At 41.8% G+C, this 16,840-nt stretch overlaps 2 protein-coding genes across 9 annotated transcripts in view; one reads left to right on the top strand and one right to left on the bottom strand.

Moving 5' to 3' along the window:
- The window catches only part of TMC5 (transmembrane channel like 5), a 31,689-nt gene extending 24,619 nt beyond the window's left edge, over positions 1 to 7,070 (top strand). For 5 of the 6 annotated variants that reach the window (XM_042798833.1, XM_042798832.1, XM_032983728.2 and 2 more), the window contains 8 exons: positions 252 to 347; positions 941 to 1,016; positions 1,928 to 2,061; positions 3,212 to 3,385; positions 4,709 to 4,787; positions 5,127 to 5,237; positions 5,674 to 5,719; positions 6,281 to 7,070. In XM_042798833.1, coding sequence (XP_042654767.1) covers positions 252 to 347; positions 941 to 1,016; positions 1,928 to 2,061; positions 3,212 to 3,385; positions 4,709 to 4,787; positions 5,127 to 5,237; positions 5,674 to 5,719; positions 6,281 to 6,420 — 856 coding nt within the window. In that variant the 3' untranslated portion in view covers positions 6,421 to 7,070. The remainder of the gene's footprint in view (positions 1 to 251; positions 348 to 940; positions 1,017 to 1,927; positions 2,062 to 3,211; positions 3,386 to 4,708; positions 4,788 to 5,126; positions 5,238 to 5,673; positions 5,720 to 6,280) is intronic. The other variant, XM_042798837.1, reaches the window with a different exon arrangement.
- Positions 7,071 to 7,325: 255 nt separating this feature from the next.
- Positions 7,326 to 16,834, bottom strand: GDE1 (glycerophosphodiester phosphodiesterase 1). Of its 3 annotated transcripts, none has more exons than XM_042798842.1 (6): positions 16,807 to 16,834; positions 12,948 to 13,123; positions 11,554 to 11,659; positions 10,785 to 10,877; positions 9,945 to 10,156; positions 7,326 to 9,542 (listed from the first exon to the last, which is right to left on the bottom strand). In XM_042798842.1, the coding sequence occupies exons 2-6, from the start codon at positions 13,052 to 13,054 to the stop codon at positions 9,395 to 9,397; spliced, it is 666 nt and encodes a 221-aa protein (XP_042654776.1). In that variant the 5' UTR covers positions 13,055 to 13,123; positions 16,807 to 16,834; the 3' UTR covers positions 7,326 to 9,394. The 3 variants fall into 3 exon arrangements, with proteins under 3 accessions (XP_042654776.1, XP_032839622.2, XP_042654775.1); XM_032983731.2 differs by lacking the exon at positions 16,807 to 16,834 and adding an exon at positions 14,773 to 15,186; XM_042798841.1 differs by lacking the exon at positions 16,807 to 16,834 and adding an exon at positions 14,773 to 14,877 and having other exon boundaries at positions 12,948 to 13,119.
- Positions 16,835 to 16,840: the final 6 nt, after the last annotated feature.

Here is a 16,840-nt window from a genome sequence, read left to right as displayed (position 1 = left end):
GATATTGTAGGATTTATTTCAATCCTGCTGTGTGCAATGGGAGTCTGCGTTTGCCAATTTCTATTTCATTTTTGACGTGCTGTCTAATCAATGAGCTGTGGCTGCTTTGCATGACGTGATTAATGCAGCCCCTAAATAATTTGTCACCGATGCTTGAATTCAGGAGGTCATTTGTAGTGATTTCTAAAAAGGATTTTATCGTTTAATAAATTCTACTGTGCTGTGTTTGGTTTTTTCCGCCTCACCCCCAGAATTTTTGGAACTATAGTCTTTGTGAACCTGGGATTGCCAGTATTTGATATCGGACGAAATGTTTTAGATTTGATCTATGCACAGACTTTGACCTGGTAAGTGTTACCTTTATAGCCAAGACTTCATTTGCACTTAGAAATAATGTGGAACATTCTTATTCTGACATTTCTGGGTGCTTCTCATCATGGGGGGAAAGAGCAGGATAAATGCCTGAGAGAGATGATACATTAAGTACCTTTGTAAGGGCTGTGACTTGCCAGTTCTCTTTGTACTTACACAGGTGATAACAATAACCGTAGTCAGTAGTTTGACCTGTGGCCACCCTGTGGTGTGGGAGAAACCTGTAAAAGGAGCATTCTAGAGTTTTGATTACTTCCCCAGTGGAATGGTGTTGAAATAGTCTCAGTACTAAACCCTAGAAAATATGCCTTATTTCTCAGAATGAGTATGTTACTCCAATTATATATGAGAGTTTTGCAGATGTGTAGATAGATATTTATGTTTGCATTTGCATATTCTTAAAGGTTGATTTACTGTTATAGGATCAATGTTAATATAAGTACATTTCCAAATAACCAAACACTAACTGTATATGAAGTTAGTGTGATATTTTCTGCTTTCAGTGCACTGAGAGCTGTGTGGTGAATAGTCAGGATTTAACTTCTTTCTTACAAATCCTTTCTTGTAGGATCGGTATCCTCTTTTCACCTCTGCTGCCTGGTATCCAGACGATATCATTTTCTATAGTATTTTATGTGAAGAAGGTAACAAGCTTTGCATGTATTCATCATAAACTTACATCGTTTGAAATCTGGGCAGAATTTATTGTGTTAAAGTGCTGGTTTTGCCTGGATGTTGTGGGGCTTTGAATTTAGGGGAGCAGTTTGGTTGATTGTTTGGTGTTTTCTTTTTTTTTTTGGAGGGGGGGATGTGCTTTAAAGGAACACAATTTAGATACACACCCTTGAATTAACAAACTTGTAACACTTGAGAGGGGGGAAAAGTATGGAAGGGTTACAGGAGAGGTTAAGAGCACAGTTAGGGAGGGAAGAGAATGCAGCAGTAAAATTACAAGCTGAGGAGTTAACAGTGTACAGATGCTTATGTCAATACAGACACTCAGCCTGTGGCTGTGACTTTGTATTCCTGCTTAATCCCCAGCACACTCCAAGTTACCTAAGTGTAAGCAGGGTGATTCAGCTAAAGAGCAAGGTGGAAATTTCTTCTTTTCAGAATTATTTGTCTCAGTAGTATGACTATATGATAGATTGTTTGTAGGGTCATTAATAGTTTGTAGGGTCATTAAACAGTTTGTAGCGTTGGGTTTCTGTATCCAAAAACATATTTCTGTATCCAACGAAGCCAAAGCTAGACAGAATGATTCGAACTTCCCTGAATGGTGGGTTTGCCTATGCTACAAAAGCAAACTCTACCCAACAGAGTCCTGAAGAACCCATCAGAACCTCATTTTGCCTCTTACTGTTTAGAGACTACATTCTTGAAGTTTTCTAAAACTACAATATATCTATCAAATTCATATAAAAGAAGTTCTTGAGAACTTGATAGATGCTACTCCAGCAATTGCCACCAACAGTTTCAGTGGGATTAACTTAAACCGAGTTGAAGTGGCAGGTAACACTATTCCAAGAGTCAGTGTACTTTCATCTCTTTAAAGGTCAGCCTGATGAAGAATTGCCAATCCCCTCGCAAAGTCTGGAGATCTGCTCAAATGACAACATCCTTCATATTCCTGCTGTTTTTCCCTTCTTTCGTTGGAGTTCTGTCTGTCATTGCAGTCACTGTCTGGAGGTATGGAAGATCACTGGTATTGAAGCCTGCTATATTATGCTGTGTGACCTGATTCCAGGCAGAGGAATCTGCATTTTTCTATAGAAAAAAGCTAGATTACTTGATAATGGAAGGTGTCAGATGTCCACGAGATTCTGTATTCTGAAAACAAGATGTAGTTAACGCAGTAATTTGTCCCAGAAGAAAGTAGGAGGAGAAACAAAGTTACCTTGAAGTTTTATTTAAATGTCACAGCAAATCTGGCTTTTCTTCCTCCTTAAAAGTTTCTGCAGCCTAGTCCTAGTTCCCGGACTAGTTTATGTTATGGGCCATACTGGGTCTGCAGTGGAAGAACACCTGGAAAAACTCAACTGAGGTTAACTTTTGGTTTATTTATGAAATTCAGAGGCCCTTTTTGCATGGAGTGCTGACCTCTGCAGTAATGCATCTTGGTTGTTACCAGTATTTTAAAGCTGCTTTGTTTGTGTGCATGTTACTCTGGTCACAGTAATGAGGGCAGCATAGATACTCTTTTTCTTTTTCTTGGAAATTCTCAGCCACGTGATTTCAATATTTAGTAAGACAAGTGGCTGCACATGAAACCAGGTGGGACGAACTATTTCAGAGCAAACATTTCTAGATGGCAAGTGGGAATTTCAAACCGGAGTGGTTCATTTTCAAAGCAAACATCATTTTCATATTTCAGTCTACCTGGAAACATTAATTCTTGCTATGGGCTGCCTTAGTTCACCACATCCTGTTGTTAGAGAAAATCTGTAGTGACTCATGTCCTCGAAGACACGATGAAATAATGGTTCCTTTAAGCACCTGTGGTGAAACTTTGAAAAATCCAGATTTTCAGTTTGCTGTAGCTTGCACTACAGTGATTGACTTGCTACATTTAGGTCAAGATTGTGCTCACAGGGTTTGGTACCGATCCATTGCAGTGGGGTCTCTTATCTCTCGCGGCATAGTCTGGGGTGGGTTGTCTGATGGCTGGAGAGTGACCCAAGTTAAAAATCAAACGTAGATCATGGAAGTTCCCTGAGGGTCCAAAGAGAACAGAGGGCTATAGCAAACTAATGAGCATCTTGATGTACAAAATCACAATATTAACTAAATCACTGGTTAATATATGAAGCTTTAAGTAGCTGTTTTCTCACACTTTCAGGTTAAAACCTTCAGAAGAATGTGGTCCTTTCAGAGGTTTGTCTTCTATGTATGCTGCAGTCTCTGAGTGGATAAAAATACTGGAAAATTACACTACCTCAAAGTGGGTAGTGTGGATCTACTATAACTTAATTACAAATGAACTTTTCTTCTTCATCCTCTCCACGTTTGTCCTGTAAGTACCTGCTAATGAAAAGCACCAGAAAAGAATCTGAAGTGGAAGAAACTGGCTGTGCCATAGCCATTCTTCATTTAAAAAAAAATAAATTGTAAAGTGCATTTTAAAGCATCGGAAATGGTTAATATATTGGAAATTCATGTATTTGAAGTACGTAAGTTACAAAACCTATTCCTTTTATGTTAGGATGTCAGAGCTCTTTACAAACCAGCTTCATGCAAACCCTAGGATACGCTGCTTTTAACTGAGTATTTCTAGTTTACTGCTACCTATGCTCCAGATCTTATTACCACTGGCACACTTAGCTTTAGGAACATCAGAAAAAGGGAACATGCTGCATACAGCTGGCAGAATAAAGTGTCCATTTTTTTTTTCTTCTTTTTTTCCCCCAGAGGTGAATAAATCAGTAGGGAAAGAGCAAGCTTCACGAGCACAGGCAGTACAGGCCAGATCTATACTAGAATCCTGAGCAACACAAAAACCAGAAGTTTGGGAGATGGTTGCTTTGTCTTTTCTGACTATTTCTCATCAGTGGAGTCTTTAAAGGAAATTATATCCTGTTAAGAATAGCTGAACTACTTGGGGACGCTGCAGTGGAAGGGTGTGGTGGTGCACAAGCAGCATGTTAAAGTGATTGCACCGTATGGGGAGATGCTAGTATGTAGGTTGCAGTCTGCTTCCAGCTCATCTCAGGTAAATTCACATGCTGTCCCCTTGGATGAAGTAAGTTATTTTGGCAAAACCATGCATATTAATCTGTGTGCCTACTGGTAGGGCTTGATATTGTAGCTCTACTGCTTGATATTTCTAGCATGGGCCATGCACAGTTAAGAGCCCAAACCTGTTCTCATAAAACAAGTTCCCATTCACTCTAGTGGTTCCAGGATCGGCCTGAAAGCAGTAAGTGCTCAGTGGTGTGATTTAAGGTCTGGGCATGTGTCTAAGAAAACGACACAAAGTTGGATAAGAGCATAAGGTTCCTCTTTGTTATCTGAAAAGCACCTGGTATTGCTGACTGACTTTAATTGTACCTCTTATCTTGAATACAAGTCCATAAATTTTTGTGTCTTTCCAAGAGAAAATCATAAGCAGTTTCATGTGTTTGCTATTCCTTGTGTAACTCTAGACATGCACTTTTTATATATGTGTCTGTATATATATGTACAAACATATATGTATACATATGCATATATATATATATATATATCTTTTAGTGGGTAAAATAAACAAGATGACTTTATGTTTAGCCAGTGACTAGGAGGAAATACTCACGGGTATGAATGCTCATATGTTGGGCTTTTTTTTTGTTTGTTTGTTTAGAGTTATTACTTATCTTTACTGGCAAATAACAGAAGGAAGAAGGACCATGGTCAGACTCTTACATAAGCAAATCCATAATGTAAGTTTGACTTTCGGCTTTATCTTTTTAAAAATTTTGCTTCCTTGTTGATTGTCTCATCCTGCTATTGTGGAGCTGTAATCTGCTTTTTCTGTGACAGTTCAGGGGAGGGTGGGAGCCCTCCCCCATGTGAATTGCAGAGAACTTAACTCACAAATAGAGTTGTTGCAGAATAATTTTACTTTCAAGCTGTACTGCTGCAGCTGCCTCTCTAGACAGATTATTTATAAATAAAAGATATTTTGATGATTATTCTGGACAATAGTTACTTGTAGGCCTTGAGCTTCTCAAGAATGATTAGTCCATTCCAGCTAATGATCAAATGTGTCTTGACCATAGGGAATAAAAGATAAAAAGTTTTTACTTGAAAAACTACGGGATCTGCAAAGGGGAAACCAAAACCCATCTGTGCCAAGAGGACAAGGCCAGCAGGTCAGTTTGGTAGTTCAGGTACTGCTGTTTCTATTACATGCTTGGTATGATTCCATGGGGTTTCTCTGGCCTTGCAAATAGGCTGCCATTTTCGGATAGGTCTGTATTTAAAAGTTCATGTAAATTGATTGATTACTGGTTAACTCCAGACAGTAAAAGGATACTGTTGAAATTCCCTAACTGTTTGCTGCAGACTGGAATTTAGCCCAGGAAGGATATAAAAAACTCCTTACCTGCACGAGACATTATTTATGGTTATAAAATTGCAAGAAAACATTCCTAATCTAGGAGGTACAAATGGGGAATCAGAATAGCTGTTGGAATACTCACACAGACCTGCTTAAGATCTGGAGAGTACGATTTTGTTCCAGGTAACTGGTATCTTTTTAAATGCAAGGTAACAGGCATGTGAGGGAAACATCAACCTAAGTCTACTTGTGAATTTTGTTTTCAGTGCCCTGATGCTGTTGGGATCTTGAGGGGGACTGGCTTCCCACTAGGTAAGCAACAAATGCTAAACACAGAAAGCAGCTCTTAGAGGCTCAGCTCAGTAAAACTGTTTGATACAGTACAGACACAGCATGTAACAGCTTGATGGAAAAGACACAGAATTTTAGCACCTTGTATAAAGAGAAAACAAAAAGACTGGGTTTCTGGGGTAAACATTATCTATAGGATGTGCTTATTATTAGCTTGTTGCAGTATTGATGGTGACTTCTGAAGATTGATCACAAGTTTCTGTACACCAGAGTTTAATTTCTTTGGGTAAAAGCCATTTCATTTTATTCTTGCCTGTGGCTGCTCCCGTATGACATGACATTAGAGATATGCTTCACATCTTGGTGTGAACCTCGGAGAAGGTTATTAATGGTGTAGAGTCCCTGGAACATCATATGTCTGGAATAAAAAACAGCTATGGAAGCTTGTGTGGTAGCTGGAACTTCTCATGGTTTACACAGACATGTAACTTCATTCCAAATACTTGACAGATGAGACACTTGAACGGCGTGTGGGGGTGGGTGTACCAGCACAGATAACATTACTTCCTTTCTGAAAAACAGATTCAGAGGCAGCCCAGCCCAGTGGCAGGCCAGGCGTGTCTGAGGCAGTGGCGCTCGCTCTGCGTGCTCGAGAAGCAGCTCAGTGGGAAGATGAAGATGACGGCAGACTTTTGGCCATGAACAGGCAGAAACAATACTAAACGTGAAGTCATTGGCTGATGTTCTGCAGAAAATGATACTCATTTGCACTGATAACACTTCTTACCCCTAAATGGAAGGAAAAATAGAAATGCATCTCAAATGTAATTTATTGTTACGCTGGGGAATATCCTGTGTGTTTGGTTTGTTTTTGAAGCAGTGATATACTGGTGACAGCCAGCTTTCCCCAGGACTGGCCGCTACCTCGACACAATAAGGGTCCCTCCACAGCTGCTCACTTCTCCTTGAACATAAGGGAACTTGTGCCTATTGTAAATAAAAGCTTTGGTCTAAAAATACTGTTATATCCATTATATTGTTCAAACTGCTTTTATCTGATCTAAATCAGAAGTGACGTATTGGTCAAATAACAATAGAAGGAAAGTAAAGTGTAGTTGTTTTTAATGACAAGAGACCTTGTAATGGCTGTAAAGTAGCTTGTGTGAACCAGGTTAAGCTTCTGTTCCATTTTCAATTTTCTGACCTACCTGTACAGTTTTACAGTTACTCAGAAGCACCTTTGTGTTAAGAGTTATCAGAACCCTTTTTTACGAGTGCTTATCAAAATTTCTCATCTGTGTAAAACCAGTGCTTGTGAACAAAAAGTTTATACCTATCTTTTCCAATAAAGGATAGATTGGAAATAACACAATTGAGATTATTTTTTTTTAATTATATCTGACTGAGATACTTGATGCAGCTTCTTTTTATTCAGAGCCACAATTTTGCCATGATGATAGGTTTTTTTTAAAGCCCATTTTTCTAGTACTGCCTGCTTTACTCCTCCCTCATTGCTTTGGGCATAAAAATGCTTCAGGAAAGAGGCACATCTTTTCCTCATGCTCATAATTTAGGTTAAACAACCCCAAAACACCACCAAAGGGACAGAAAAAGGACAAACTTCACATACAATGCAAGACCAGCGATTCAATTTTATTATGTCTTTATGTATGTAAAGTGATGGAGTCTGGCTGTGAGTGTTGAATATGAGCCTAGTTTTGGCACCGAGGCTCAGTGCCAGCAACTCAAGCAGCAACAGACAATGGACCTTTGGAGCTGAGATCATTTGCCATGATGGGACATGTGCTCTTCTGCTGGCTGCTCTGGGAGCGCCTGCTCAACACTGCAGCGAAGGCAAAGGCTGCAGCACTCCTGATATGGCTGGAGACCCTGGTTGAGGGCATAACGTACACATGGTATAGGGTATGCACCTATAGAGATGGTTGGTTCTGCAGTGCAAGGTGGATGAGTGATGTGAACCGTCATCCTGACAGGAAAACCCACCTCCTTATTCCTAAGTTTCTTTGTGCTTACGATACAAGCAAACACTCCCTTACCCCTTGCAGAAGGTAACATTAATCTGCTGCTAGTTGAGAAGTTTGGACTTAACTTGGTTGGGACAATTGTGGAGTTCTTCCCACCATTGACTGATTTTTTTTCATTACTAACCTTTTGCCTCTTTTATAAAGGTTTTTTAGAAGTTTCAGTTGGGTCTGTGAATAAGAACTAATTCTAACTTTGAGGCATAGTTGCCCCAGCCCCTCCTCCAGCCATCACCAGGGTACGGTGCAGCACCTCACCTGAAACAGCACTGCCCTCACAAGGGAACACTGAATTCCACACCACTGGCGCAGCACAAGGCACGACCTTACTAAAACATGGTTACACTTCCCGGGCAAATATCCAAATCCCTACACGGTGCAGCCTGAGGTATCTGGGGAGATGATACCTGAATAGCCTGCAGCCCGTAACCAAGCAGTTAAATGTTTAAATTCCTCATTTCTGTTGAAATGAGTATCACATTCTTCTGAAATTAAATTATTAAACTTAGTAATTCCATTTATTGGCCATTAAGAAAAGGTGAGCTAATTTATATCAGGGCTGGCTGCAGTTTTCTGTTCTTGCTAATCTTGTAAATCCTTGCTCCTTCCCGAGCAAAGCCAGAATTGTTCATGGCCTGTTGACAGCTGTGATGAGAACACCCTGGGGGTTTTACTTGTTAGAAAAAACAGCAAGCAACGTACACTAATTTTGACATTTTACATCAATCTACAGGTGTACAGCTGATAAAGAATACCCTACCCCTGAGCAGTCAGATACTTACCTATTGTAACTGCAGACTTTTTTGATTTCAAGTTAAGTCTGGATTAGTTTCCCACATATCCTTGTGAGTGCCTTTCAGTCATGAAAACAATAAGCAAAGTAAAAAGACAGTGCAGCTCTGTTTGTTCTACCTCTACCAGCACTCATTATACAGCTTTCTTTGAAAAATAAATACATTCATGTGCTGCAGAATTAGAAGAATATATCCTCCCTTGGTTCTTTTAAAAAGTCTGAAAGAAGATACTCAAGTTTTATTCATTAATTCTCACAGTCTTTACATTGAACATGGGACGTTGGCTTTCTTTTCCTCATCAAGATGCAGCACGGTCATATTTCAGTGCAGTAGGAGGGAAATACACTCACTGCTGTTTTGGCACCATTATTTTCAGCTTCTGTTGTGAGAACAGTAATGTAAATTTTTTAAGATGCCGTAGATCAACCTCAAATTATTATATAGTTGTAGAACAGCCCATTTTAAATTACTAAATTCAAGGTATGTTTTTAAATTTTACTACCAAAAATTGCTGATACGACTTTTTAACCAAGATGGAAACAAAGCAGAGGAACAGTGTGAGAACTAAGGCGACCTGAACATACAGGGAATTGCCCAGTTAGCTTGTCAAATCTGCTCCTGTTACATTACGGCACGATCTCCTCTGACTGCAAATGGCTGCACCTCAGCTTTGTCCAGTGTTGCAGCAGAGGGTTTTTCTGCATTTGAAATCTGACCATACAGAAGTAAGCTACTGCTCTTCCTTTTCCCAGAACTATCATTAGTGGTCCCACCTGCACCAGTGGATACCCGCTCGATGGAGAATTCAGACCTGCCCAAGTAAGATAGTTTATTCAGGTTGGTGTCTACCAAGCACAGGTCTAGTAGTGAGGGTCACAGTCTTCCACCAAGCTGTCGGTGATGTAGCTGGATACAAGGACGCTTTCATAGTAGCTTTTTTCTGCAAATGTGTTCACTGTCCAGGCAACGACTTGAATTCCTTTTGAAGACCAGTGCCTCACATACTCCCTGCAGGGAACAAAGACACCGTACGAGGAAGGCTGACACTACCCTATTTAAGGCAGACAGTGCTGAGGCTACAACTGAGTTGTAGTCTTATATCAGTAGCACATCAAGAATAACAGCGCATCATCTTTTGCAACGTCATCTTTTTGTGTTTTGTTACTGTAAACAGGCAAAAGCAACAGTTTTCTTCCCCTTTGAGATTAAATCTAGGATCTAACATAAGATAAAAATACAGATTGAAAAGATAAAGGCTTAAAATAATAAAATAGCATGTGGTTAAAGAAACAATCTAATGAACCTTACACAACACTAAATGGAACATACTGATGAACGTACACTGTTGTTAACTCTATACTAACAGAATGCTATTGCCCCCCTGATACATTAGCAAGCTTTAACACTTACTGAGAAACAAAATTTTTCTGTATGAGGAAAGCTGAAACCCCACACAACCGCCACAAGAAAGCGTGTAGGCTCCAATCTAGAATGACATCCATCATCATATACAAATAATGTTTCCAGGAGGAATTGAAACGGGGTGTCCCATCTCCAAAATGACTCAGATGCCAAGGCCTGTGTGTTAGTGCTGTTACAACATTTCTGTCAGCTTGTCTCATCTGTAAGATCAAAGAGAAAAGACTGTAATTCATACAAAAGCCAAGCTGTGTTAAATATAAACTGGAAGAGGTTAGATACAAAGTGCTAGCTTGCATTTGCAGCTCTACCAGAATCCTTCTCCTCCTCCCCCTCAATCCTTTTGTAACTCTTTTAGAAAGCAGTTTATGATATTTTACTGTTTTCTATTTAAAACCTACTGAATAAGCAACTGCTCTTCTGTTAAAAAAATTGCATAACCATCAGGCAATAGAATAAGATACATAGTAAATGGACTTGGCAATGAGAATTAGGAAACAGTTTTAAGAATTGTCTGCTTTTACATCAAAATATGAAGTTTATTTAACAGGTACCTTGCCCACAGATACCTGGCCATATGCCAGCTGTGCACTTTTTTCTATGCAGCTTTCAGAATGGAGAGAATTGCTGTATATTTGTATGTGCAACTAATGAGGACAGAGTGATCTAACAAGGTTATGCAAGAGACTTATGATTTATGCTTCATTTTTCAAAAAAAAGTCTTGGCAATTTTAACAACCCGAAAGTCACCTGGGACTGGGAATTGTATATTTTACTGAAATTCCCAGACAGAACTAAAAAAGTCCAAAATAAACTTTTAGGAAACCTCACCTTATAAACAACATCTGGCATGAAAGAACAGACTACGCTGCTGTTATACAAACGTGGAAATTCCAGATACAGTTGTTTCAGGGCATCAACTGCCTGCCAATTAGAAATACACACACGTTATGTTCATACATTTGCTCATATAGACTTTACATTGCAAAGTCATTTTAGAATAATCCCCTTTAAAAATATTTTCTTGTTTTGTGTAACAAGATTGAAATGGAAAGGGGGAAGAAGAAAAACAGCATCTTGTTTATACCATTAACACAAATGACATTTTGGGTTTTTTTTTGCAACAGAAGTCCTTTTTGTGATTCTGTTTACAGCAGCAAGTGGCATTCTCAGTGTTTGAAATACCTTTAAATATATTGTGGATTAAATTCTGAAGTACTACACAGGGTTTAGTTCAATATTTGCATAAAATGTTAATGATTGGTCATTAGTTGAAGGCTGAAGATGAGATACTAGCTTCCCTTGGCACAGGCAGGGAATTCACTTGGCTTTGTTTCATCATGGTGCTGGGAGCTGAACTCGACACTCACAAGCCTCATGCTAATTTTAAGTTGCAGCTTCCCAGGACAATGGAATGGAACGAGGAAACATATATTTGCTTTGACAGCCCAACTTTGGGTGACACAAATATCAGACCCAGTCTCACTTATACTAGAGAATGGACTGTAGCACACATATCTGTTTGAGACCAACAAAAAAAAAGCAGGTTAGAAACCCAAAGAAAGGGTGAAGGAAGCTGTCTTAGTACAGTAAGTGGTACCTGATTTGCATGGCCTTTGACATCGAAGTAGATTAGAAGATTGTGATGCATAGACTCCACAACAGCTTCTCTCAGAGTTGGTACCGTTTCATCCTGGAATTTGCTCCTGCAGAAACAGAAAACTCCTCACTGGAATGCAGTCAAGACACACATGCACACACACGGACACACACCTCCCCCACTATACAGAGCTGTTTCCTAGAGATTACTGAACATAGTTTGCTGGTACACTAGTATTAGAGGTGGGATCAAGCACCACGAGCAATAGCAGTGAGGCTCTCTTCTCCCAGTAAAAGGCTGAACATGTAGAAGAGTATGTGCCCATCTCCTTTGTCCCCAGGATCCCACTAGACAATGATATCCTTCCAAATTCAAGGTCTAATCTGATGCTCACTGACCCTCTGTCCCACACCAACACATTAACCTCAGTTCTTCACCTCCTTTCTCAACTACCACAAATAAGCATTCGGTCCCAGCTGCTGACCACCTTCACCCTGCTTGGACTGTGCTCCCTAGCCCTGAGCCAGGAATGCAGATCCTGACAGAATAAGCAAGACAAGCTGAGGATGTAGGAGAAGCAGCTTCACACATCAATAAATTATTCCTGATAGGGTGGCAGTGAACAACAGCTGATCAAGAGTAACTGCCCATGTGGAAGCTCTTGCTGAGTGGCTCAGGTGATCACCTTTCCAGTTATAGCTGGGGAAGATGCTACTTGTTCCATACTCAGAGGTGGTACATTTATAGGAATCTGGAAATCCCTAATGCAGTGTCTCAGAAATGCAAAGAACACACATTAGTTCTTCTAAAATGGATTCACTTATGATATTGTAAAAGTTGCAGTTTCATCTAAATTTTAGTAGTATATAAAAATATTTTTCCCTGCTTTCAACTGGGAAGGGCCTGATCAGTTGCTGGGGTCACAGCTCCTATCTAAGGCTACCCAGGAAATCTGTCTGGCTCCTTTTCAACAGTATAATCCTGATGTTTAGAGTCCCCAAGGCTCAGTCAATCAAGAAATATATGTAAATAAAATTAATTTTTGAAGTAATTACTCAAACCAATTTTTACATACTGTGAAACTCCCAGCATCTTTGGGGTCCTGCAGTCAATTCAGGGGAAACTTATGTAGAGATTAACCTGTTTCACAAGAGATGCCTGTGGATTTTGTCCTTGAAAGCCAATTAGCTTGACCCAGCTTCACTGTTCCTATTGCAAGGATGGGTAAGGAGATATAGTCTCACACACCTCTAAAATCAAATGAGAAGTTATATGTGGAATTAAGTTTTAAATTTACAAAAATTTTCATCAGTGATAGATCAAATCAGTTTTATTTATCGAGAATGCTTTTCACTGTTGAAGCAGTAGTTTCAGAATAGCAATAGTTCATTTACCGTAGCCTATGTTTTGCAGATGGATTAAGCCTCCTAACTTCATCAAAAGTCAAGTCACGCAATCTTCCAGACCCATCAGTTGTCCTTTCTACAGTTTCATCGTGCATTAGAATGGGAACACCATCTGCAGTAAATTCAAGATCCAGCTCAACACCCGTTGCTCCATTCTCAGCTGCCTTAAATAAAATAAAATAAAAAAAAAAAATCACATACACAACATAAGAGACAGATTTATCAATTTAATACAGATACAGTTATACCTAGTTTGTGTTCTGGTAAAAAAAATAAACTATGAATGTTCTTTTCAGTAAGCTTGAACTACGTTTTATCCAAGTTACTATAAGAAGCATCCATAGATCAACTGAAAGCATATAATCTATTTTGCAGATAAAAGCATAGTGATAATGTCTTGGTTTTGGGACTGTTTCAGGATAAAAATGCAGAAAATAATCCTGCTCTCTCCTTCTGGTCTAATGACTCCTAAGCCCTAAGGTTATGTTACTTTCTAAAAGAGAGGGGAAGCAAATGCCAATAGTTTAGGTAATGTATAGAGTAACACTTAGAAGCCAAACTCAGAGCAGGCCATCAGAGCATGAAGTCCTTGCTTGCGCAAGGAAAAGCTATCATCTTTTTTTTTTTTTTTTTTTTATGGTACACAGGTGCAATATTTCTTGTAAGACTCAGATTTGCCATTCATGTGCAGTACGGTTGATCCACCATATACGGTAGATCAGTAGATACAAAACTTCCCAGAAGCACCTCTCACCATGCTTGCACTAAGGAGTGGATGTGTGTAAGCAAATCCCTGATCCTAGCTGAGGAATCCCTGTATCAGAGAGCATTAAGCAGCTGGGCTGCCTTAGAACATTTCATAAATCCTGCTCCTGCCCTGGCTCTTTCCCAGGAACTCATCAGAAAAGCACCTGAGAGAACTGCAAGCAAGACTAATTATTCTGAGCTCCAAATGCCCCCCTGGGAAAAAGGTCAATGCACCAGAAGGACAAATAAAAGGTATGCACTAGAGGTTGCTCTAGAGGTATCTCGCAAGTAAGAATCCCTATTGTGCAGCTTCAGAATTTATTATAACAAAGAGCCCTGACTCGCCCAAAGGTAAGAAACCATCAGAGCAGAAACATCATCACAGATACACTACATTTGAGAGACTGCTAATCACAGTGCAACTAATTCTCAGAAACAGATTTTGAACTCTGGCTGCTGCTGCCTTGCAAATGAGGCAGCAATAAGCTTCATGGCAGGGCTGTACACAGTGAAATTCTCACAATACCAGATTTTCTCATAACTGGATTCTCACTACAGTTGCTGTCCACTCTATATTCTGTTGCAACATCAGCAAAATACAGAATTTTATTATTGCTACACTGCTAAAAATATCCACCAGCACCAAGGATATAACACTTCCAACAAGACTCGGATCTGGCTGAACTGCTCCAAATCGGCGTGGGGATGAAGGACTGACAAGCCACACAGCTTCGTGCGGCAAGTCGGAAGAAGCTGGAGTTATTTGGGGTGACGAGGGTTTAGTGCCTACTGAAAAGGCAGATTATCAAAAATAACCCACAGACTCGCATTACTGCCTGCCGATTTCAGCCTCACCTACCAGATCCAAGGGGAGACAGGCTCCCCAAGGCTCGCTCCCCACGGAGCATTTGGGATATTTCCCTCACCCTTCTAACCTCGCCCCAGGCCCGGCGCGTCCCTCGGCGGCCGGGCAGGCCGAACGCGCCTCCAGCGCCCCGCGGGCCACGGCCGGCTCTCGGGGCCGGGGAGGGGGAGCCCGGCCCCGGGGAAGCCTCTCCGCGCTGACCTGTCGGATGGCCGCCAGCGTGTTCTCGGGAGCATCGTGCGCGCCGCCGCGGTGGGCGATGCGGGCGGCGGCGCCGCGGGGCCGCAGAACGCGCTGGGCGCTCTGAGGCGGGACGGGCTCCAGGCTGAAGAGGTGCAGCACCAAGTAGAGGCCGGCCGTCACCAGGCAGGCCAGCGCCGGGCTGCGGCTCAGCGCCAGCACCGCCCCCAGCAGCGCCGTGAGGAAGCTCAGCACGCCCTCCCCGTGGCACAACATGGCGGCGGCGCCCACCACACCGGTACCGGCACCGGCATATAAGCCTGGCCGCCTCCACCACCTCCCCTCAGGCCGAGAGCAACGTCCGCAGCGCTGCGTCCGGCGCCAGCCAACGGGCACCCGCCCACCTGCCGCCGGCAACCAATCGGCGCCCGCCGCTCACCCGCTTCCCGCTAACCCGCGGTCGGCGGCTGTCAGCGCCAGCCAGTCGCCGCTCGGCCCCGCCCGGCCCCGCCCAGCGGGTGGCGCTGAGGGGCGGGAGGGGGCGGGGCCGCGGCCGCGGAGCCGGCAGGTTGCCGGGCTGTGGGACCCCCTCAGGTGAAGACCAGGGGAGCGCTCCAGGAAAATGTGGGTTATTCCAGATGACAAATGGCGCTGATAAAAAAATATGTGGTGTTTATTGAAGGAAAAGCATCTCTACTCAGACAGTCGTGGAAGACCAGCGTGTCTGGAGAGCGTTGAGGGGTTTTTCGGCTATGTCAGCTAACTAATTAGAAATATAATAGTATTAGTTATTTTCCAATTGGTTATTGTATTTCTATATACAGTGCTCTACACTGTATATATTACATAGCTGGCTAGCTATATTATGTAGCTAACTCTCTACTGATGCCTGCTGGTGCCCTAAGCCCGAGGCCAGACAGTGCTGCTGTGAGGAGGCCTGAGCCGCTGTGGGGACGGCGGTTCCCCCCTGCCCAGCTGAGGCTGCTGCTGGCAAGGGACGTTTGCCGCTCTCAACCCAGGCATGAACCATTGGAAAAAAGCCAGGGTAAAGAGCAACAAGAAGTTGGTGAATGTTGAAGAAACCGGGTTACTTTGGTCTAGAAATAGAATAGCAAAGCACAGGGAATAGCAGTTTGTGTTAACATAAATGAGGATTTTGCCCTTTTTTTTTTTTTTGCTGGTGTTTTCTGTGGGAAGGATGCGAAGAAACTGACTTTGCAGAAAGGAAATCTTGCCAACCGGAGGTGGGACAGGCACCAGGAAATCTTCTAAACTGGATTTAAATTATTTTTTTTAATAGCCGAGATAAGTATTTGTCATATATTGATTAGCTAGTTCTGAGTATTTCAGATATTCTTTTCTGTGTATGGTTTTGTGTTTCTGCTGGGTGTACCTGAAGAAAAATCAGACATATATATGCAGACACATAACAAATCCTGGAATGTCTAATTAAATGTCTCACATACTTAAAAATCTTTTGATAAACAGCAGCATTTGTTAAGATTAAACATGAAGATTTCAAAGCCCATTAATAATATTTAACATATTGAAGACGTAACAGATGAAGGTGTTGTTTTTTGAAACAACAGCTTCAACATCTCTAAATGTTCGCTGGGAACTAGGTGTTTCCATAAATTTAAATTAATTTTCCCTGCACTGAATGCTGGCAAACAAGCTTGCGTTTTCCACCTGACCTGCCTCACGGGTCAGTATTCTCTGCTCCGCGGGTCAGCTGGACCGGCAGCCGGCTGCTGCTCAGGTGGGAGGGATAGGATGTCTGCGGTGACACCGTGATGCTGTCCTCACAGAGCGTATTAACAAGTTCTCATGTTTATCTTTCTCATCACAGTGTGTTCAATGAAACGGATACCAGCTGGCGGCACATTTGTGGTCCTGACTGTACAAGGACCGCACTGCCATATGCTATTTAACGTGCTAGAGCACTTCACCTGTGCTCGTAGGGTGACCTATGGGTGGAAGTCACTGGGAATCAGAGCAACAGCACAGCCCTCAGACCCATCCCATACTGCTGAGACCTGGAGCTACCAGTCCCACCTCATACCGCTGAGAATTGGAGCTACCAGTCGCA

Source organism: Tyto alba, unplaced genomic scaffold (assembly GCF_018691265.1).
Source record: "Tyto alba isolate M040663 unplaced genomic scaffold, T.alba_DEE_v4.0 Super-Scaffold_28, whole genome shotgun sequence".
Lineage (NCBI taxonomy): Eukaryota > Metazoa > Chordata > Aves > Strigiformes > Tytonidae > Tyto > Tyto alba.
This window is presented reverse-complemented; position numbering and strand designations above follow the sequence as displayed.